Genomic DNA, 22,932 nt, shown 5'->3' on the forward strand with positions numbered 1-22,932 from the left:
GGGGAAATTGCTAAATTCAGTCACTTCACCACAGGCCTGCTCCCCTCACTTCTCTGCACACCCAGCCCTTCCCAGAGGATATCTGCCAGGGTGGGAGGAGGGAATGAATTTTCCCCTCTGTATTTCTTTTCTGCATATTTGAACTTACAAGTTTTGTTTTCTCTACTAAATTCCATCCTGCAGCCAAAAATGACAAAGTTACCCAGTGGCTGTGGCTGGGTAACACAGTTCACTGCTGGGTGGGAAGGACCCCAGGATGGGAACAATGTGGGAAATAGAGGCAGCTGAACCAAAATAGCGCCAGGCTGGACTTCCACCCCATAATTACAGACAGAACCCCCTTCAGGGAGCCCAGGGCTGCCTGGTGCTGGCCTCAGATGGTTTAGCCACAAGCTCTACCCAGTCTGGAGAGGGCTCCAACCTTGTCCTCTGATCCTGCAAGCCTGGGAAAAGTTCTGTCCTTCCTGAACTGCAAAACCAGGAATGCACCTGAACTCCCACGTGCTTCAAGCACTGACCATCAGAAAATAAGTGCTGATAACACAGGAAATAAAAATTATAAACATCAGTCACAGAGATCTGCGGGTTCAGTACAAAACCATTTCTTAAAAATGATTTATTTAAAAAAAAACACTCCACAAAACCCTTCAGATTTATGGCTACTGCTCAGTGCTGGCATCACCGAGACGGTCAGCAGGAAAAACTGCTTTGCAGGACACAAACCCAGGAGGCTGCAGAGTCCATGGGTTAAAGAGTGAGGACTAATCCGTGTGAAGGGACAAGCTGCACCCCTGAGGAGGAGGACAATGTGTGGATGGATCCATGCAGTGCAGGAAGAGTCCATCCCAGCCGGGAGAGCAGGAAGCAGCTCTGGGTCCATCACTCCAAGCATCCACCCTGCCCAGCTCGGCTGTGGGCTGATTCACGTCACATTTCGCTGTCACACTTTGGATTCCGGGCTCTTTGTGGACTTTCCTGCCAGTTTCTCCTTCTCTGGCTCAGCCTTTGTCTCCTCTGCCTGGCTGGCTTCCCTCTCCTGCTTCCTGAGGATCAGATACACGGCCCCGAAGCACAGGAAGGCGCCCACCTCGAAGAAGAACTGCAGCCCCAGGTACCTGTGGGGCACACACAGCGTGTCAGGGCAGCAGGGATGCTCCTGAGAGCTCCAAGCAGCACCCCTGGGACTCCGGGGAGGCTGTTCCAGGCACGGCCGCTGTCCCAGCAGGGAGCTGCCCTGGAGTGACCCTCCGTGGCCCCCAGGCTGTGTGGCCCAGCGGCAGGGAGCGTCCCTGGGCGTTCCCAGTGCTTGGCACAGGGGTTTATCCCGGTGTCCCCGAGCCCGCTGTCCGTCCCTACCTGTGCCTGAAGAGGGTATTGTCGTAGTATCTGCAGGCTGCCCATCGCTCACACCTCCTCTCCCACAGCACGCAGCTGGTGTCGATGGCGCTGCCGTACAGCACCGGGCCCGGCATCCACGCTGCAACAGCCACAGCGTCACCGGCCCGCCCTGCCCTCAGACACCCCGAAACCACGGACCCGGGGCACAGCCACCCCAAAACCACAGACCCTGCCCTCAGACACCCCGAAACCATGGACCCGGGGCACAGACACCCCGAAACCACGGACCCTGCCCTCAGACACCCCGAAACCACGGACCCTGCCCTCAGACACCCCGAAACCACGGACTCAGGGCACAGCCACCCCAGAAACACAGACCCGAGGCCCACAGCCCGTAAGCCACAGCCTCAGAGCCCACAGACATCCCAGAAACAGGTACCAGGGCCTGAGCCCGAAAACCTCAGCCTCAGGGCCCACAGCCACCCCGAAAACAGGCCCCAGGGGCTACAGCCAAGCTGAAAACAAGACTCGGGCCCACAGCCACCTTGGAAACAGGCCTCAGGCCCACAGCCACCCTGAAAACACGGACCTGGGACACAACCACCCCAAAAATAGGCCTCAGGCCCACAGCCACCCTGCAAAGAGGCCTCAGGGGCCACAGCCAGCCCAAAAACAAAACCTAGGGGCCACAGCCTGAACCATGGCCCTGGGGGCCACAACCACTCCAAAAACATGGCCCTGGGGGCCACAGCCACCCTGAAACCATGGCCTCAGGAACCTGGGATGGAGCCCTTGGAGCTGCCTTGTTTCATCCCCCCCTCCATGTGCCCTCAGACCCTGCAGGGCAGCATCTCTCCCTGCCCTGGGAAAGCCCTCTCCAAGAGCTGCCATCATTTTCCAGAAGGGTATTTTCACACATTTCAATTTACCTAAAACTCTCAGCAGCATGAACTGTATGCCAACAGCAAATGATTTGTCTTCAGGCTGGATGCTCCTGAAAAACAAAAAGGAACAAAATGCCCTCTGGCAATCCCTTCAGGATGGATGCTTCCCTCCCTGGCACAGCACCTCACCCACACACTCATCCTTCAATCCAGCCTCCAAGGATCCCAGCGAGTTCCCATTCACATCACCAAAGCTGATGAGGGCATTCATTAGGGCTGAACATTGCCCGTGGCCTTTTCTTGGCCTGAAAATCCTGCCAGGCCCAGGAAAGAGCTTGAAAGTATCATTTATGGACTAAGACAGAGATTCCCTCATGGCTTTCCCCTCTGCCTCAGCTTCACCCATCCTGGGGACCAGCCCCACCAGCCTGGGCTGCCATCTCGGCTGGCTCCATCCTGCTGCCACCTGCAATCTAGGGCTGGTTTAACCTCCAGGCAGGGCTGGTTTAGCCCCCATCCAGGGCTGGTTTAACCCCTCTCCAAGGCTGGTTTAACCCCCAGTCCCGCAGCTGGAGAAATCCTTCCCCCTGCCCCAGAGATCCCCTCTGAAGCCCTCTGTGGCTGCCCAGGACGGTGCCCCAGGCGTGCCCACCTCAGGATGAGCATGAAGGACGGCGTGTGGGAGGTGCTGGCCAGGATGCCTGCCAGGCAGGAGAGCACCACGAAGGGCACGAAGAGGTGGGAGCAGCCGGTGCCGCAGGTGCCCGGCCGGGCGGCGCCCGCCGCTCCCGGCGCCTCGACGCAGCTGCAGCCCGTGTAGTTCTGCAAAGAGGAGACCACATCCACAGGCTGCTCACGGGCCCAGGGATGGGCAGATGGAAGGGAACGCTGCCAGCTGCCGGAGCGAAGGAGAGGAGGTAGGATTTGTCTGGGAATAATTAGTGGGAATTAGCACTCAGTGCTTTGGGGAGAGCTCAGAGCCATGGCCAGGGCTCCAGCAGAGCTGGAGAGGGATTGGGATGAGGGAAGGACTTCCACTGCCAGAGGGCATGGATGGATGGGATATTGGGGGGGAATTCCTGGCTGTGAGGGTGACTGTGCCACCTGTGCCAGGTGCTGTCCTGCTGCGAGCCTCTGCATCCTAGGCAGAGCTGCAGCCACAGCTCAGGGAGTGTTAAATCAAACATGTAAAACCTCACCTTTGAGAGAGGCTCATAAATATCTAGCACAGCCTTATAGCAAAGGAAAGATGCCTTGGGGTGATGGATGAGGAATTTCTCCACTTCTCTATTTTTTAGTCACAATTCTCTCTTTTTTTTTTCTGTTTTGAACAAGAAAGCTCTGGGTTGTTCTTTTGTTTTAAAGAGACCTTTAAATAAAATGAGTATGATCTTTTGGTTGTTGGGGGTGGTAGTTTGCAGAAGAGCGATGCCAGAGGCAGGGGCAGCTCAGGGTCTCCCAAAACCTGGTTCCTACATCCACGCTTACACGGTGCCCTCTGGAAGGGCTGCAGCAAAGCTGGGCACAAAACTGCAGGGTTTTCTGCAGGCTGGGAGGGTTCCTGGAAACCCTGGGACAGGGAAGGCAGGAGGCAATCAGTGCCACAGGTCCCTGTACTGCTGAAAATAGTAAGAAAAGTGTAGAATTTCCAAGAAAGCGAGGGCTGGGAGAGAGAGGCATGGCTGAGGAGGGGAAAAAGCAGTTGGAAAGGATCTGCTGTCCAAAAGGCAGGCGTGGGGGTGCAGGAAAGCACATTCGGGACTGAGCTCTGGCAGAAAGCACAACTGTTATCAAAACAAAGCGCTGCTAATTAACAACACGCTGCTGCAGACTGCCCAGGCTGCTCCCCGCTGCCATCACATCCTGTGCCCAGAGTGCAGGAAAGGCACTCACCCTACACGGGCTGCTAGGGCCCCGCAGGTCGGGGGTGAGTTCACAGGTCGGGTTCCCTGTCACACAGACACTCGGGGCGGCCCAGAGGCCAGCAGGGCCGGCTGTGACTCACCAGGACGGAGCTGTCGGGGCGCAGGGCCACGCTGCTGCAGCCAGCAGAGCAGGGGGACGTGTACTCCACGCCGTCGGAGCCGCAGACGGGGTTGAAGCCGCCCTCAGGGCAGCGGCACCACGCACTGCACGCCATGGCGTGGTGGCCAGAGCCAGAGCTGTGACCAGGAAAGGGTTAATGCAGCTTCACCCACGGGCATCTCACAGGGAAAACCGACTGTGTGCGTGCTGGGAGCAGCAAAACCCACTGATTGCACAAGGAGCCCTTCCCCATGGGAATCCCAGCATCACCCCGACCTTTGCTCTGCCTGGCAAAGCACCCAACCAAACTGGGCACCAGGGCCACCCACTGCTTCCACCATCACCCCAACCTTTGCTCTGCCTGGCAAAGCACCCAACCAAACTGGGCACCAGGGCCACCCACTGCTTCCACCATCACCCCAACCTTTGCTCTGCCTGGCAAAGCACCCAACCAAACTGGGCACCAGGGCCACCCACTGCCCTCATTCTTGGTCCCAAACCTGTCCTTTGGGGTTCTTACAACACCACGCTGTGGGAGGGAGGGAGGCTCCCCCTGAGGGCCTGGGCCACAGGACACTGAACAGGGAATTCAGAGACCTGGATCCAGCCTCGAGGGCACACGAGGAGCTCCTGCCCACATTTGGATGGTGTGATCCCAGGGCTGGCCTCTGTCTGAATTAATCATCCATCACGCTTTCCAAGATTAAAAGTTGTGCTGTTTGTGCCAAAAGTGTGTTTACTTTGGGTTCCCCGCTTGCTCCTCAGTAGGAAATGTCACTGGTGGAACCCTTACAACCCTTCTCCTAAAAAATCTCGTGTAAAAAGGTTTTAAGCCATAGGAGATAAAGCTGAAATGACTCCACCATGTGTGGGATAAGTCACGAAGGTGAGCTGTACATTTTCTGCCCTAAACCTGAGGTCACAGCAGACTCAGATTTTCTTAGTTTACCTCTACTAGCTGCTCCTCCTGAGGGAATAAACCCATTTCTGGGGATTTGCTTGGCTCCCACCCCCAGGAATGTGCCGGTGGCTGGGGTGTGCCCACCCTGGATGCCCCCGTGCCCAGCCCAGGAGCTGAGGTACCTGTCCCAGTGGGTGACACCCGCCACCTTCTGCGTGGGGCAGCCCAGGAAGAGCAGGGGAAAGGCGGTGAGCAGGCAGAGCAGCATGCCCAGCACACACAGGGCACTGCACTGCCTCAGGGACATCTGGAACCGCTTCAGGATGGCACCGCCCACCACGATCCCGACCATGGCCCCGGGGATGTTCACAGCACCTGGAAAGGCAGGCATGCAAGCAGGGAACCTTCAGCATCACCCAGTTCCACCCCCTTCCACCATCCCAGGCTGCTCCAAGCCATCCAACCTGTTCTTGGATACTCCCAGGGATCCAGCTTCTCTGGGCACCCTGTGCCACGGCCTCCCCACTGTCCCAGGGAACAATTCCCTCCTAACACCCAATCGAAAGCTGTACCCCTCTGTCCTATCACTGCACCTTGTTTTCCATCTCTGCTCTGTGCCAGGCCCTCCTCACGGCAAAGGCCCAGAGGATTTGCTGTTGGGTTGCTATTTTTCAGCACAGGCAGTACCAAGGTTTTTGCAGGGACTGGTGGAATATTGCTAGGAAAACTGCTTTTCAAAAGGATCCCACAGCAAACTGGCTGCCTTATGGATCCATGGGTGGAAGCTGTCAGGAGCAGTGGAAATCTGTGCCTCACCCAGCAAAATGTGATTTTTTTAGTGTTGACAGGAAGAACAGCAAGTCACCCTGGGAGGATGTTTAATTTCTGTGCAGAGCAGGAAGGAAAACTGCTTTTCAAAAGGATCCCACAGCAAACTGGCTGCCTTATGGATCCATGGGTGGAAGCTGTCAGGAGCAGTGGAAATCTGTGCCTCACCCAGCAAAATGTGATTTTTTAGTGTTGACAAGAAGAACACCAAGTCAGCCTGGGAGGATGTTTAATTTCTGTGCCCATTTCTGTGGTCACCCTTGTGAAACCCCATTTACATAAATCCCCATTTACATAAATCCCCATTTACATAGAACCCCCCATTTTTTGGGGGGAGCCCAAAGTTCAGCTAGAGATATGCAAACTGTTTAATTCAGCTAAGAATCCATGGGGAGGTTGCTTTCAGCCCCTCAATGCCCACGCAAGGAAGGAATTTCCAGCTACAGAAAGCTTTTTGATCTGGAAGAAAAAGGCCAAGCGAGACTGAGTGGTGAGAACAAAGGCCAGATAAATTCATCCACGGAACACGGTGCTGACTGGAATGCAGAGGGTAAATCAAGGCTGGGAGCAGCTGAGCTGGGCACCTCGGGCCAGGACAGCACTGCTTCAGCATTTAACCTTCCTGCTGCATTCAGCCCTGGCTCTGCCAGTCTGCTCTGCTCACTTTGCTCTGATTTATCTGTCTCAGACCCCAGAGGCCTCTTTCCCTGAGGTGCTGTTTGCTCAAAAATGTGCTTTAAACACTTCTGTGGCAGGATCTCTGAACTCTCTGAGAGGGAGGCTTTACTCTGGAGGAACTCTTCCTGATTTCTAGATGGTTTTTTAAAGAATCAAAAGCTCAGCACCACTTACCAATGATCATGTTGGCCAGGGAGGCTGTGAGGGAGAACTGCCTCTCCAGGAACTTGCCCATGAAGGTTGCTAATCCAGCAACCATGGCAGAGATGTTGACCTGAGCCAGCACCACCAGCAGGTACACGGGGTGCCGCAGGTTCCTCAGCAGCACCACGGGGAAACCTGAAAGGACAAGGGGCACCTGTTGCACAGGGAGCAGGGATACAGCAAAACATTGATCAGGGAACCACTGAAGAGTTTGGGTTGGAAAGGACTCATCTCGTTCCACCCCCTTCCTTGCAGCTTTCTGGCAGAGCTGCTGCTAAAACAAATACAAAAGTAGATGGGAAGTCATTAAAAGTTAATTTATTTGTTTGCCGCGGTTGCAGTTTCAGTGTCCTTTTTGCTTCAATGAAATAATGAAACAGTGAAAAATGCATTTTTTGATTACAAGCAAGGAACACTCCAGCAAACTGCCCGAGGGCTGAACCCTTGAGCAGGAGAGGTCTGCAGCCTGCTCAGCACAGGCAGCCCCTGCTTCCAGGGGCTCAGGGTGCCCCACGCTGCCAGCTGGGAGCTGCCCTGTCCCTCCTGGAGCAACGTCCCCTTCCTGCACATCCCAAAGCCACTTTCTGCTCCCCCACCGCCTTCCCCTGCTCGGGCTGGCACGCAAAGGGCAGCTTCCAAACAAACTGCTGATGAGTCTCCCAGACGAGGGCTTGGGCAGCCAATATGCTGGAGCAGAGATAAGGAATTAACAGCGAGGATTAATGCAGAGGACTGCCATAATTAATGGTGTTCATTTTTAGCAGCTGACAAACAAGTGGGGCAATCTTTCTATCTGCTCCAGCGCAACGGCGCCGGGGAGATCTCCCTGGGGCTTGTCTGGGAGCTGGCCCCAGATGGGGATGGATTTTGGCTGTCCTGAATCTTCTGTGAAGAGCAAAAGGACCCTCTGGGGGTGCAGTGGGGTCACCCATGTCCAAAGGTGAAACTCCCCATCATGGCAGCATCGCCCTTGCAGCTCTGCCCTCAGGTCAGGCAAGCAGCCAAAAATCGTAGGGAGCTGCAAAAGCAGATCCTTAGAGGGGTCCAGGCACAGAAAGCATGGCCAGGGACCCTGCAATACTGACCCTCTGGAGGCTGGCAGCAGCACAGAGGGAAGGAGCTGCATTTCACCACTGTGAACCCACGGGGGGAGATGGCTTTGCTCCTAAGTACCACTAAAGTACTGATTTTTGAAGAGTATTCCTGGAATTTCTCAGCCATGTTGCAGATAGGAAACCTCAGCTTGCTGGCTGAAAAATCTCCTGAGAGCCAATCCAGCCTCTTGTGGGGATCTTCCACCAAAAGTCCTTTTCCCTGGAAGTCTCCGGTCTTTCCAATCAAACCACACACCTCAGGTTGGAGGTGAAAAGCTGAGCAGGTCCCCACTTCATGGTGGGAGCAGCAAGATTTCCATCCTCTGCAATCCCTAATTGGATCCTCCTTGCAGCTCCAGAGAAGCAGCTGGGCAGACAGGAAAAGCAAGTGGAAACTTTAAAATAGTAAACAGAAAATATCCTTGAAACTGTCTTTAGGGACCATAAGAGAAACAAACGAGTCACGAGTGCAGCGTTCCAATTGCTTTGAAGATCACCTTTAATGGGCTAATTCCCAGTGTGTGCAGCAGAATCTCCACATCCTCCCAGGTGTTTTCAACAGAAGCCTGGAAATTAGCAATGGAAATGACTTCAGGCAAGCTAAATCCTACTTTTCCATTACTGCAGGAAGACCCGATGCCTGCAGCAGGAGGAGTTTGGGAGGAATTTGGGAGTGTGAGGAGCAGGGTGCAAGCTGGTGTCACGCAGAGTGTCAGAGCCAAGAGCAGTGCCCAGCTCTGAGTGCAGACAGAGAGCCAGCTCCATGCTGGGCTGAGTGACCTCAGTGCTGGAGTGTCCCCAGAGCCTGGCCTGGCCCTTGCCCTGTGCACAGCCCATCCCGGTGCTGCTGCTGGGCTGGAAAAGCCCTCCCTGCCCAGACAGAGCCTGCCCCTCACACCCAGGGAGGCTCAGGGGGCTCCCAGGAGCACCTCGTGGGATGGACGGGCTCCAAGCTGCCCTTGCTCTGCTTGCAGCACACAGCAGAAATTGCCACTAGAGTGATTTTGCTCTCTGGGTATCCCCAAAGCAACAGAACACACAGAAAAAGCCTTTCCTTCTCCACGGTCATGGTTTGGGTTGGGAGGGACCTTACAGCCCACCCAGTGCCACGGCAGGGACACCTTCCACTGCCCCAGGGTGCTCCCAGCCCCGTCCAGCCTGGCCTGGGGCACTGCCAGGGAGATTCAGGCTGGAGAATCTCATCTCCAAATGGTGCTTTCATAAATTATCATGTAGAAAATAACAGTGAAAAGAGAAACAGAGAGAGGAAACAAAACCAGCAGGAGAGTGGTGAAATGGGAAGGAAATTCTCTTTCCAGTGACTTGCAGATGAGCCAGCCCTGAAGTCCTTGGTCTTCACCCAAATTGCCCCAGGTAACCATCACACACTACCTGCCACCCCGTTCCTGGCTCTAAAAAGAGTTTTGTATTAGAGATCCTGGTGATTTCAGCAAGACTGCTCTCCTGACATGAACCAGACACTTCATTTATTCCAGAACTGGGCTTTGGGGGATAAATTCTGAGAAATAATGGATTTATTAGCACAGCCCTGACGCAGCAGCACTGACTCCAGCCCCGAAGCAGAGCAGCAGCTGGAGCAGAGTAAGACATTTCCTGCTCTGAGCAGGGAGCTCATTTTGATTCGTGTTTCGGAGGCACGGAGCAGAGTGCTGGTGTGAAAATCCCATCTGAGCACCATCAATCTGCTCCCACGCAGCGCTCCCATCACACAGGTTTCTAAATGACAGTGCCACAAGGTCAGGGGGGGAAGAAACCCCCGGCTGCTCCTCTAATTGAGCATTAGGCTGACGAGCAAACGCTGCCACCAGCGGGAGAAAAGCCTGCCCACGCCTGCCTGGCTGAGCCTGCTCTGCACTGACCTTCAGAACACGGAGAATTTGCAATAAATTAACGGGATAATATGTGGGAAATATGGAGGAAGCTTCCACGGAGTGACTTCAGAGGGCTACTTTTCTTAAGTAGTTGCCAAAGTGCAGAGTATTTAAAAAAACCCAAACATCCCAGCCATTAGCAGATTCCTCCACAGACTGAAGCCCAGCTGATCCCCTTCAGCATGAAGAGTCCACTCATTTCCAAACAATTTAATGGCACTGGATTCTGATCTCCTCTGGGTTTTAACTGCCCAGACCCTGGCCCCAGGCAGTGCTGGCTGTTCTCAGTGGGACAGGAGGTCAGCCTGCCTTGGACAGCGTCTCCAGCCTTGCAGGAGGGAGTCCGAGGAGGTTTCTTGGGGATGAGAAGTTGCCTGTGCTGCTGTGATTCCTGATTCCATGGCCTGAGGACTGAGCAAGAGCAGCGCCCAAACCCCTGTGACCAAAGGGGTCTGTCCCTTCCCACGGCTCTGCTCCAGCCCCACAGCTAGCAGCCCTCCCTCCTGCCTGGATTTGGGCTCTGGTGAGATTTGGGCCTCTGATTCCTACTGCCCACATGAGCCATGAATCACAGAGTCACAGAAGGATTTGGGTTGGACGGAGCCTTAAAGCCCATCCCATTCCACCCCCTGCCATGGGCAGGGACACCTTCCACTGTGCCAGGTTGCTCCAAGCCCCGTCCAGCCTGGCCTTGGGCACTGCCAGGGAAGGAATGTGACACTTAGGGTCACCAAGGCCAGGTGCTTTGGTTGGCAGGAGGTGCAGTGTGGGCAGGGTGAAGCACATCTGCTGGGAGCAGAGAGCTTAAACCCAACACTGAGCCTAAGGTGCATCTCAAGGGCTGACCCAGGAGCTGGGTGAGCACAGGGGGGACATCCCTGTTCCCTGGCAGCACTGCAGCCCTGGCATGGCCCAGCCTGGCTGTGTGTGTGTGCCAGCAGGGAGCTGCTGTCTGTGTCAGAGTGTTGGCACACTTACGTTTGATGAACTCCACCAGGGAGAGGCTCTCCGTGTGCTGGGACCTCGGCCTGAGCTGGCTCAGCATGTTCTCCCTCTTCTTGCTGCCTCTGTCCTTCCCTCTGACCACCTGGGGACACAGCAGAGGCTGTCACTGCACACGTCATGCCACAGCCTCCCCTGCCCTGGCCTCTTCTCTCCCAAGCCCTGACACGGAGCAGCCCAGGATGGCCATCCCTGTCTGTGTCCTGCTGTGCTCCCTGCCCACACCACTGCCTTTCCAGCACCCAGGCATATTCCCCAGCTGCAGAGGAGCTCCCGCACCTCTCCTGGCAGTGGTGGAGCACACTCCATCCACACCAAGCTGTGCCAGGCACTGCACACCATGTGCTCAGCTCACACAGCCTCAGGAGGGGCCAACCCTGCAGGGAAAGGAGGTGCCAAGCTCAGGAGGTGCCAACCTTTGCTGGATACCCTCAGGGGGATGCTGTCCTGCCCCAGAGCTTGTTTAGCCCTGTGTGTGGGCACAGGCACCCCAGGAGGGACACACCTGCATCTCCACCAGCACAGCTCTGGATGGAGGGTGAGCAGGTCCCCGTGTCTCTGTGCTCCCTCACAAGCTGCTGGGCAGCACAGAGGCAGCAATTGAAAGAGGGAAATGTATTGAAAGAGGGTCTGGGATGGGGACAAAATGTTGTCACCTCCTAAGGCAAGAGGCTAAGGACCCCAGGGCAGTGTGGGGTCCCCAGTCCTGGAGGACTCAGAGAGGGAAGGTCCATGGCAGCCCCACTTGGGGTGTCCAGCACCCCAGAAAGCCAAAGGAGCATTCTGGGATGTGATCTCCATCCCCTGCAGGATCTGCAGGCTTCCAGGGGAGCCACAGGAGCGGGGGCACTGGCTGGAGGGGTGTGCTGTGCCTGTGGAGGGGCAGGCAGGGCCCAGGGCAGTGTGGTTTTCAGGGGAAGCCACAGCTGAGTGTTCACAGCTCTGCCGCCCCATCAGCTCAGCAGCCCTGACCTGAGCTGGACAAATGAGTTCATTCAGCAGCAATTAGAGACCTGTAATGGACAGGAGGAAACGGGCAGCTCTTGGGCTGAAATCACCTCCTCTGCTCCGAAATGAGAGTGCTCATTAAACAGCAGAGAGGTCACAGTGTCTGTGCTGCGGGTGCCACGTGCCCTTTTTAAGGGCAAAAGCAAAGAAACTCCTTTCCTGTTTTGAACTGCTGGAGCTCAGGCTTTCATACATTTTTCAAATGCAAAGATAAAACTCCTTTCACTTTTCAATTGCATTACAGGGCTCTTCTCTGCTCTGAAACTGCAGCATTTTCCAAAAATACATTCAAGCTGCTCCTGCCTGTGGCTTTCTCAGCTTCCAGCTGTTTGTACTTCTGAGAGTCAACAGCCTGCACGTCCAGACAAAACCCCAGCTCCCCCCAGCTCCCCCAGTCTGGGATGTCCCTGTGTGTGACCCTTGCACGGCATGTTTCCGTGGCTCAGCTGCGTGCACATGGAGCAAAGCCCCCACAGAGGGGGAGAGCTCCTCTCCCTGTGCCGCCTCGGCCCTGGCATGGTGTCTTGCTGTCTGAAAGGATCAGGAAACACATTCCTGTGGGCTGAAGGAAAGCAGGAGCAGAAGGGAAAGCAGGAATCCTGTCTGCTTGCTGTGGATGATGCTGGAAAGGTGCTGGAATGGTGCTGGCTGCACCATCAGAGATGCCCAAGCCCTGAGGAGGATGCTGTGCCTCTGCCACGGGGGATTTTGGCATTGTCACAGCAGAAATTTGTCAAGCTGGAGCTGGAAGGTGCAGTAACACGAGCTGGCTGCTCAGCCCTGCCCCAGCATCATGCCAAGGAGAAACAAACTCAGCTTGCAAAATGCCCCCACACTTGGATTTTCTGGGATGAATCCTTAAAGGACTCAGCTCCTTGGTGCCACTCATTGCATCTCATGTTCTTGCAATCAGATTTATCTGCATTTTTATCTGCCCCTGGATCCCTGCAGTGTCCAGGCTGGGCACTGGGGCTCGGAGCACCCTGGGACAGTGGGAGGTGTCCCTGCCATGGCAGGGGTGGCTTTAGGGTCCCTGCAACCCAACCCATGCCCTGATTCCATGACTCCACTGGCATCACTCCCACCCTCGGGGGGCTGGAGGCGGCAGACAGGTTTTTGGGGAAGGAGAATGAAGCTCCCACACACTCTGGATCAGGAAGAGCATCCCAAGCTGACCTTGGCCTGGGGAAATCCCCCATCTCCCTGCACAGACATGAATAAATCTGGGCATGGATGAGCAGGGCTCTGCAGGAAAGGAAAACGAAAGCAGCTTTCCCTGGCAGCTCCTGCTCTCCCCACCTGCTCCTGCACCTGTGAGAAGGGCAGCCAGAGGTGCCAGCAGGCTGGCTTGATCCAAATACACCCCTGGAAACAGGGATAAATGACCTGCTCTGTGACAGAGAGGTTTTCTTTGTTTATTTTGAGGTTTCTGCAGAGTTCCCCTCTGGCTGTGAACAGAACCTGGCACTCCCAGCTCACTGAAAAGTAAGGTCAGAGAAGTTATTTTCATACTAGACAAACAAAGTGTAAAGCCTCATGGCTTGGGAAAGAATTATTTTCCTTTTGACAAGGTCAGGCTCCCTACAAACACTTCATTATGCCTCCTCCAGCAGGTGTGGGTCCCTCCAGGGACCCTATTTCCAGGAGTGCTAAAATAACCAGCTGAGGGGCACCTTGCTCCCACCAAAAGGGAGGATTATTTTTAGCTGCTGTTTGTGCCTGCCTTTAAAGCTCCCTGGGGAAAATCCAGCTGTAGAGAGCAGGATTCCTGTGTCCTGCCACTTGGACCTCTTTGTTCCTCAGACCGTGCCCTGTGCTCCTGGGCTGCCTTTGGTGGTGCTTTTGGAGCTTTAATGAGGCACCCAGAGCATCACAGTGCCTTGTTCCAGAGAAGGACCCCCATTCCCAGCACTAATGGGGGCCCTGGGACAGCTGGACAGGAGGGACAGGACAAGGGGCAATGACTTTAAGAGGAAGGATATTGGGATTTTGGGAAGGAATTGTTCTCTGTGAGGGTGCAGAGGCGCTGGCACAGGGTGCCCAGAGCAGCTGTGGCTCTCCCTGGATCCTGGAAGTGTCTGCTTTTGTCTCTGAGAGCAGCTTTGCCCCCTACAGTCCCTTTTTGTGTCACCCTCAGGGCTGCAGGACAAACAGAGCCTGTGTGCTAGGAATATTGGAATATTGTGACAACACTGCTGCCTGCCTTGGGATACAGCAACACCAAGCAGATGGCAAACATGAGCTAAACTATGGCCACACAGCAACTGGAGAGGGCTGGAAGATCCAGGACACAACTCCAAGGAATGGTTTGGGCCCGTGGAGGCAGGATTAAACTGGAATTACTGGGGTAAAAAGCTGTTCTTGACTGAAAACAGTTTTTCCTGTATAAAGCCTCATCCTCTCATCTCCTTCCTGATTTCATGACAACCTCATGGCTTTGCCATGATCAGCCTTCAACAGGATTATTCAGGATACTTTGGTGCTAGAAACCTACTGGCAAGCAGCAAAGCAGAGAAATAAAAATGTTCTGGGGTTGGAGCAACTAATTTACGAGAACAAGATCAAAAGAGCAGCCCCACACTATCATTAATGTTAACACGAGCATTCCAGGAACTTCAAAGAAAGAATTCATCAAAAAAGGTGAAGCTGCAGCGTGGCTGTGGAATAAAAAATGTAGCTGTGTCTTGGCTGATGGGAGGAGGCAGATCAGCCCCCAAAGGCACAGAGGGCTCAGTGATACCCAGGGCTTGCTGCAGGGTACAGGCGTGGCTGGCCCTGGTGCTTCCCATTCTGCAAGGAGGGTAGAATCTGGCTATTTACTGTATTTTCCTATTATTACTATTTTTAACTGTCAGCAGATTCCAAGAGATTTCTGGGGGAGATGCAAAAAAGGGGAGAAATCCAAGAATTCAAGAAATTCACATGCTGCAGAAGGACACGTGGGTGCTCAGCCATGTGGAAGTGTATCCTGCAGATCCCGGCCAGCAGAGCAGGGTGAAATCTTCCTGCTCTTTTTAAAATCAATAGCCTGTTCCCCCTTAAACCCTTCCAAACTGCTCTGAGTGCAGCACTTGCCAGAAAGTGCAGCTGTTTTAGCTGGAAGTGCATTATCTTCTCTCAAGAGGCGTTTATGAAATTAATATTCCCATCAGCCCTAATGAAGAACTTTTCCCTAAGATGAGCCTAGAGCCTGCTAGCACAGACCCTCCCTAAGGCTTCAGAGCAGCCCAGGCTGCAGGAGGAGCAATCAGGAATGCTGCATTTGGGGTCACCCCCGTCCTGCCATGCACAGAGCACCCCATCACCTCACAGCTCACATCAGCCAGCAGTAAATCACTGCATCCCCTAGCTGAACTGGCAAAACAGGATGGGGAATCCCCAGCCTCCACCGATTCCTGTGGAAATTCAGGCAGTGTCAGAAGAAATGAAGGATTGCTCTGCACGGGTGCACAGACTTGTTCAGACACGGAGGTTTTGATCCTGCCTTGAGATACAGCACACATGGAGGGCAGCACGGCCAAGACACCGAGAGCGGCACAGCTTCACCTCCTGAGCGTGTCCCAGCAGCTCCAGCGACACCCCAGCCTCAGAAACATCTCCTCTGCCAGCACAGCTCGTTCTGCTGCGCCGCTCCCGAGGCGCTGGCACTGCCCAGACACTCCCTGCCCTGCTCCCCAGCTCGGCTGGAGAAGAGCTGGCCTCGCCTGCCAGGAGCCCACTGGTGGAATTTCGACTCCACCTCCAAAGTTCAGGCTTGCTCCCAGACAAAAGCTGCCAGCACAGCCAGAGCTGGCTGCCCTCTGCCTCCCCTGGCAAACCTCTCACAAGCATGAGAACCTGGGAGTGCATCCTCCCCTCCCCACGGAACAGAACTGGCTCTGGTTCCCGTGGCATTTCGGCCCCGCTGAGGGGTGTGTGTGTGTGTGCAGAACCTCTCCTACCTCTTTTGGCATTTCCCGTGGGAAGAAGAAGTACGGCAGGGCACACAGGGCCACCAGGCTGGCGGCCACCAGGAAGCCGAGCCACCAGGCCCCGACCCAGCGCGGGTCCTTGTTGGTGAGCTGCACCTCAGCTGCAACACGAGAGGAGAGGGCATCAGGGCAGTGCTGGGACAGGGCAGGCACCCCCGTGCACCAGGCATCAATCACCCCGAGCTGGTGGCTCCCAGCCCAGGGAACATCAGCGCTGGGGCCTGAGCAGCGTTTGCCCCCATCATCCCACCACTAAATCACATTTCATGGTCTCTTCCCCATTTCACTGCTGTCCCCAGGGTGTCCAAAGAGCCCTGTGGATGGAGACAGCTGGCACAGGGATGTGCTGGATGCCCAGTGGAGAAGCCCCCGAGGCTGGGAGCTCTCCTGCCCCAGCAGCTCTGCCAGGACACGCGGCCTCACCTGAGCTGACTTTGTCGATGTCCACGTAGAACCTCAGCATGGCAGAGCCCAGCATGAAGGCCACCCCCGGCCCAACCACCGTCAGGGAGAACAGGATTCCTGTGGGGATGAGAGCAGCGAGGGCTCAGCCTGGGAAGGGACCACGGGGACAGGGGGCCTCAGGTGGGACCAGGCTCTGCTGCACCTGCCCATTTCCCCGGCAGCTTTCCTATTTCCCTTGCTCTCCATATTCCTTTCCCACACGGAATTCCCTTTGGGATGGCTCAGACCTTTCCTGACACTTGTCTTCAGCCTCCTAGAAGGACTGCAGTACTCCCAGGAACAAGAGGTGCCCCTTGGCATCAGTAATGCAGGGAACACCATGTTTTACAAGGTGAAGGAGATAAAGGTTATCAGTGAACTCTTCTCTGTGAATTACTGATAGAAGAAATCCACACATGTAAGATTCAACTGCTACCTTACAAGTGAGAGGTTTGGATCATCTACCAGAGCAAAATTTGATGCTGTGCTTCCTTTTTTCAGCAGTAATGGTCTTGATCTAGCTTTGCTGCTCCATTCATTTCAAGGCTGTCACAGGTGACAGCTGGGAAAGGACTGGAAGGAGTGCAAGGACCACCTTGTCCATCCCACCACCTGGACAACCTTGTGGGCCTGTGTCCACGCTGTTTTCCAGCACCCCCTCTGCTGAAGGGTACCCTCCCATCTCCCTGGTGACTGAAACTGCTTTCTTTGGTTTGTTTGGCTTTGCTGACAGCTAAACAGAGTCCCCACAGCTGCCACTGGTAAACACAGAGATCAGACTAGTCCCCTAGCCCTTCCTGAAGCCTCTTTGGAGGAGGACACGGTAACTAACTCCAGTTTTTGTCACTCTCGGGCCAAAACCTCAGCTTCTGCCCCAGGTAGTGTCTCCCAGCTCTCCTGCTGCCTGCCCACGCCCGAAGCAGATAAAACTCTTTCTGCAGAATCCTTGCTGGCCGTGGGCAGAGCAGAAGGGCTGTCATTAATGCAATTAGCCCACTCTGGCCTTGCTGCCAGCTCCAGCCTGGCTTCTCCCCTGCCCAGGACCAGCCTCACCCAGGTAGAGGGGGGAGTTCCTCTCGCTGGCGAAGTCGTCGATGTAGGAGATGCCGAAGGGCTGGATGGGCACGCCGCCGATGCCCAGCAGGGCCTGGGCCACGAACATCACCAGGAGAACCTCGTGGTTCTCCCTGGAGGCGTGGGGGGTGCAGCTGGCATCGCTCAGGTTGGCCCAGGCTCCCGGTGCCCCGGGCTGGCACAGGTCCGTGGTGTTGCTGGAGGTGCCTAAGGTGACAAGGGGACAGGTCTGAGGGGCTCGGTCTGCAGAAAGAACTTCTTTCTTCAGGCCCTGCAAGGGGCTCTGAGCTCTCCCTGGAGTCTTCTCCTCTCCAGGAGAACACCCCCAGCTCTGGATTTGCTCCAGCAGCTCCATGTCCTTATCTTATCCTCAGATGGCAGGTGAAAGAAAACACAAAGAAGGTGCAAAGATCACTGCACTGGTGTTCACAGAGACGGGGTCATGAGCCTGGAAAGCCTTCAAGGCTTTTCCTCCACCAGAGAAGTGGAGCCCAGGTCACTCCCAGGACCTCTGACAGAGCAGCCCAATACAGGTAACTGAGCAAACCTGCAGATTTTGTGAGCAGTTACCCAGGAAATGAGAGCTCATTTTCCTCAGAAAAGCTGTCTGAGTGAAAGGGCTGATTCTAGCACCCTCATCTTCCTTAGAACCCCAGGCAAGGCTGCCCTCCCTCTGGTGAGCCAAACAAAAGCTGTTCAGTGGAGACTTCTAGAAGGTTTGCTGGAGCTTCATGGCAGGAATTGGGAAGGTAGCAAGTAGCTTGTTTTCTCCTTTCTTTCCTTTCACATCCCTTCATTTTCCTTTGGGGACAAGATCCCAAACCCCCCTGTCCTGTTCCCTACATGAGTGATTTAGACCTGCATGTATCTCAAGGGAGGGTGATACTCTGGTGGGGTCTAAAACCTCAGACAGCCCAGCTAGACCAGGGAAGGCAGGTGGGGTTGGATGTGCAGCTAACAAGGGGAATCAGAGGCACAGCCTGTATTCTGATTGTTTTCCTGTCCTTTCCCATGGTTCCATGGTTCCCACATCCCCCCGGCTCTGCTTTCCACCAGTAGCTGTTGCCTCTCAGGGCTGAGATGATTTCATTCTCAGAAAAATAAAATTTCTCGAGGAGAAGCCAACAGCTTGCAGCTCCCAGTGCCTGGAGGGAAGGCCATTTCACAACAGCTTCCCACTGCCAGGGGGCAGGGAGAGGTGGGATATTGGGGAGGAATTGTGGAATTGTTCCCTGTGAGAGCGGCTGCCTAGGGAAGCCGTGGCTGCTCCTGGATCCCTGGCAGTGTCCAAGGCCACCCTGGGATGGTGGAAGGTGTCCCTGCCCATGGCAGGGGTGGAGCGAGATGATCTTTAAGGTCCTTTTCCAACCCGAACCATCCTGCCATTGTGTAATTTGCTCCCTGCGTCCCCCAGGGCCCAGGGCAGGTTTGTGGGGCACTCACTGGCCACGGAGCGGTCGTACTCGTAGGGCCCCGTGAGGAAGTGGGGCAGGGCCATCAGGAAGCCCGCCAGGGACACCAGCAGGGCCCCGCAGCCGATGAGGCGCGGCCGGTGCACGCGGCTGCCCAGGTAGCTGACAAAGACGATCAGCAGCGTGTTCCCAACCTGCAGGGACAGACAGCAGCGTGTCCCGAGGGCCGGGCAGCACGGGACAGCGACAGGCACAGGGACAGGCACGGGGCTGGGGGGCTGCTCACCTCGTTGAAGGAGGCCAGCAGCCCCGAGGTCTGGCTGGAGAGGCCGTAGCGTCTCTCGATGGTGGAGATGGAGCTCTTCAGGTAGCCAGAGACCAGGAGCTGGGAGAGCTGCAGCAGCCCGTGGCAGAACACAAAGAACTGCCAACAAAGAAACGGAGCCCCCAGAAGGGTCAGTGAGAGCTGCAGGGGCACCCAGAGCTGCAGGGGCACCCAGAGCTGCAGCACAACAAACTGCATCCCCCTCAGAAAGACACCATTATCCAACTTAAACCTCTGACCACAAGCCTTGGAAATATCACCCCTGCTCCGCCACCAGTGAAATCTTCTGAGATTAGGTCAGAACCATGAAACTGGCCTCTGCCAAGAGTCACAGCAGGGTCAGTGTCCGCGAGGAGGCTGTAATTTCTTCAGCTGAGAAGTGGCTTTGGACAAACACATGCCTTGAGTTGGGATGACCCCTGTTTGTGTTGGCCCTGTCCCTCGGATGCAGCAGCAGAAGGAGGTTGCACAACGCTCCTGTTCCCATTCAGCCAGAGGCAGGCAGCCATCCTCAGTGCTGGGAGCTCTTCTGGGACAGGAGTGAGCCCTTCCAAACACACCAACAAACAACTCCTCTGGAGAAAGCCAGCAGGTCAGGGAGAAGAATTCAGGCTGCTTTCCTTTCCTTCTCACAAAGCACACATCTCCTTTGGAAAATGTGATGGTTCTCCTCCAATTCCAGAAGGAAACCTTGTCAAAAGTCCACCATCTCCCAGAAAATAATCTGCTCTCATCTCAATCCTCCCTCCTCCATCTGAGCCACCTCCCTCCTGCTGCCTTGTGGCTCTCCCAGGCACCCCTCCAGCCCTCAAAGAACTCAAATAACCAGCCCAAACAGTCACACACCCTCAGGACACAGCCCACCCATCTCCCTGTGGGACAGGCTGGATGCCCTGGCTCCCTCCAGAGCTGCTGCCCTCAGCCTGGGCTGGTGCCAAACCTCAGGGCGCTGCTCCTGCTCCGTGTGTTTGGAAGCAGCTCCCACCACGGAGAAACTGCTGAGCCTGGCCTGGATTTCTGCTACATCTCGTTCTGGTCCAAGCCTCAAGTGAGGTCACTGCCAAAGTGGCCTGCTCTGTCAGCCAAGGCAACATCCCCAGCACAGAAAGGGGGAAGGTCAAACCCCTGGGTCCCTGGGAACTGCAGGGCTGGGCTGAGGTCACCACCTCCCGAAGGACGGGCTGGAGTGATGCACACCAGGACAGCAGCCAGGACCTTCCCCCTGTCACCACTGACGGTGCAACGTGTCTGGACTGGGAAAATGTCACCCAGCCAGGGGAAAGCGTCCCCAGAGTCAGCTTTGCTAAAACTCCTACATTCCTCCAAGTCACTGGCTGTGGCCAGGCTCTGCTTCCTGAACACATCACTTCAGAGGGAAAGGCTGAAACCAGATCTGTTTATTCCAGCATCCACAGCACACAGCCCCCTGAGTATCCAAATCCTGGAACTCCAGGGGTTTAGAGCAGCTCAGCAGCTGCCCAGCACCGCCTCACATGCTCTGCAGCTCAAAATGCATTGGGAATCTGGTATTTTAGGAGACACGGACCTGCAGTGGCTTGGGCAAGGACCCCAGTCCTGCCTCCAGGGGCTCTTTGCTCTCAGACATCAATTTTTTTGTCAGGAAAAGAAAGAGCAGGCTTTTCCTGGCCTTTGGCTCTGCTGGCCTGGTGGGACTGATGTGCTGCCCCAGCAGATGACCTGGACTGGCAGCCACCAGGCTTTTCCCAAGACCTTTTCCCTGGCAGCAGGACGGACCACGGACACCAGGAGCAGCCCCGGGGCTGGGCTGTGCTTGCAAAGCCTTTCCCTCTAGACCCACGGAATTAAACAACTCAGAGAGCCCAAACACTGGCGAGGCACTGCTGCTCCCACCCCACGTGTGCAAGGGAACAGAGAAACACCCTCCATCCCAGGCAGCCAGTAAATCACAGCCCTGGGAGTGAAACAGCAGTCATTCCTCTCCTGGTGGTCTGGAAAAAGCCCTTTTCCAAGGGCTGCCTGCGTTTGCAGTGTGGATGGGGCAGCTTGGCAGCAAAGTGTCCCATGAGGGCTCCCTGCGCAGCTGACACGTCCCCAGCACGCTCCCTCCACGTGGCTGGGGGTTCTGGGGCTATTTTCAGAGAGGCTTTTGTGCCTCAGCACGTGACAGAGGCACACTGGGCTGTGCTCGCGGCAAAGGGCTCTGGGAGGAAACAGCTGGAACCAGTTTGGCTGGGCCTGGAGCTGGGAGGGGGCTTAGAGCCCACCCAGTGCCACCCCTGCCATGGCAGGGACACCTCCCGCTGTCCCAGGTGGCTGCAAGTGCCATCCAGCCTGGCCTGGGCACCGCCAGGGATCCACAGCTTCCCTGGACACCCTGAGCCAGGGCCTCCCCACCCTTCCAGGGAACAATTCCTTCCCATCTAAATCACAGTGCTCCTTGAAGCCAAACAGGGCAGTTCTTAGTTATGTCCCTCAGCTGCATTTTGACATGCGGTCCGTGGTTTTTGTGACACGCTCTCTGGAGATATAAATACCCATAAAAACTGCAGTGCTGTGATTTTTGGTCCTTCAGCCACTTCAAACACATCCAACCACATTGTGCAATGGTTCTGTGTCCCTGCAAGAGCCATTCAAACCCCGGGCTGGAAGTTTTGTTTTCTGAGGAAGTCATTTAGAAACCGGACAGGGTGGCCTAACTTCTTGAAAAAAAAAACCCAAGAGATAAGGGGAAAACATCCTGTGCTGAGGATAACTGTGTTCTTGGTGACAAGAGCTTCCTCCAACCCCTCCTTGGCAGCGGTTGCAACAAGAGGGTCTTTAAGGTCCCCCCCAACCCAAACCAGTCTGGGATTTTAGGATCTACCTTCAGAGATACAGCAAAATACAGCTTGATTCTGCTCACAGGCTGAGCTGGCTTTGCCCCTCAATGGTTTATTCTTTGAATCCCTTTAAAATATCTCAAGTTAAAATCAGCAGGATCATATTTCTAGAGATAACCTTGCTGGGGAGAAAAGAAGAAACAAAGCCCACCAGATAAAAACCAGCTGAATGAGGATTGGGGTGAAAGAGGATTGGGGAAGAGCCTCAGGCCATGGCTGTCTCTGTGGTAGCTCTGCTAGCCTCTGCCTCAATGACTCACTTTCCTCCTGCCACACTGAGAAGGGTGATTAAATGAACCAGCATTTGTAGAAAAACCCTCAAAACCCCAAACCCTGCCCGCAAAAGGGACAGGGAGATCTTGAGCCTTTAAGAGCGACTGTCATCTTGTGCTCTCTGGCCTGGTGAGGTTCTCTAATGAGCCAGGTAATTGGCTTCCAGCTACCCTGAATGTAGTAATGCCCTGGTGTTGGGGCTGCCACTACTGATAACAAGGAATTGTGGAGCCAGAAGGGAACGAAGCAGATGTTGCAAGACACAGGGAACCATTCCAGGTGCAGCCTGTGGTTCTGCAGAGCTCCTCAAACCCTCACCTGCTGGGCCTCGGCTTGCACCGAACCCAGGAGGACCCCAGACTTGGAAGAAAGGCTTCACACTGACAAAGCCAGGGCTAGATGGGCTCTTGGGAAGGAATTCTTCCCTGGCACAGGTGCCCAGAGCAGCTGTGGCAGCCCCTGGATCCCTGGCAGTGCCCCAGGCCAGGCTGGACAGGGCTTGGAGCAGCCTGGGATGGTGGAATTGTCCCTGCCATGGCTGGGGTGACACTGGGTGGGCTTTAAGGTCCCTCCAAGCCATCCCATCCTGTGGTTCTCGGGAGGAGCTGGGAGTTCAACCTGCACTGAAACATCGCTGCTCCTGGATTTGGAACGGACACAACTCCACACCAAAGGCACCTGTGCCATGGGAAACGCAGGGAGCATTTCCCAAACACAC

The 22,932-nt window shown here is 55.3% G+C and overlaps 1 protein-coding gene across 3 annotated transcripts in view; it reads right to left on the bottom strand.

Moving 5' to 3' along the window:
* Positions 1–586: 586 nt before the first annotated feature.
* The window catches only part of SLCO2B1 (solute carrier organic anion transporter family member 2B1), a 29,227-nt gene continuing 6,881 nt past the window's right edge, over positions 587–22,932 (bottom strand). For all 3 annotated transcript variants that reach the window (XM_039697037.1, XM_039697038.1, XM_039697039.1), the window contains exons 3-15: positions 19,042–19,179; positions 18,787–18,949; positions 17,323–17,550; positions 16,249–16,347; positions 15,796–15,926; positions 10,823–10,931; positions 6,829–6,993; positions 5,331–5,523; positions 4,228–4,384; positions 2,875–3,044; positions 2,268–2,332; positions 1,357–1,477; positions 587–1,115 (exon numbers count right to left, since the gene is read on the bottom strand). In XM_039697037.1, the coding sequence (XP_039552971.1) occupies positions 941–1,115; positions 1,357–1,477; positions 2,268–2,332; positions 2,875–3,044; positions 4,228–4,384; positions 5,331–5,523; positions 6,829–6,993; positions 10,823–10,931; positions 15,796–15,926; positions 16,249–16,347; positions 17,323–17,550; positions 18,787–18,949; positions 19,042–19,179 (1,914 nt within the window). In that variant the 3' untranslated portion in view covers positions 587–940. The remainder of the gene's footprint in view (positions 1,116–1,356; positions 1,478–2,267; positions 2,333–2,874; positions 3,045–4,227; positions 4,385–5,330; positions 5,524–6,828; positions 6,994–10,822; positions 10,932–15,795; positions 15,927–16,248; positions 16,348–17,322; positions 17,551–18,786; positions 18,950–19,041; positions 19,180–22,932) is intronic.

The sequence above is a fragment of the Passer montanus genome, unplaced genomic scaffold, assembly GCF_014805655.1.
Source record: "Passer montanus isolate IOZ18808 unplaced genomic scaffold, ASM1480565v1 scaffold116, whole genome shotgun sequence".
Classification (NCBI taxonomy): Eukaryota; Metazoa; Chordata; class Aves; order Passeriformes; family Passeridae; genus Passer; species Passer montanus.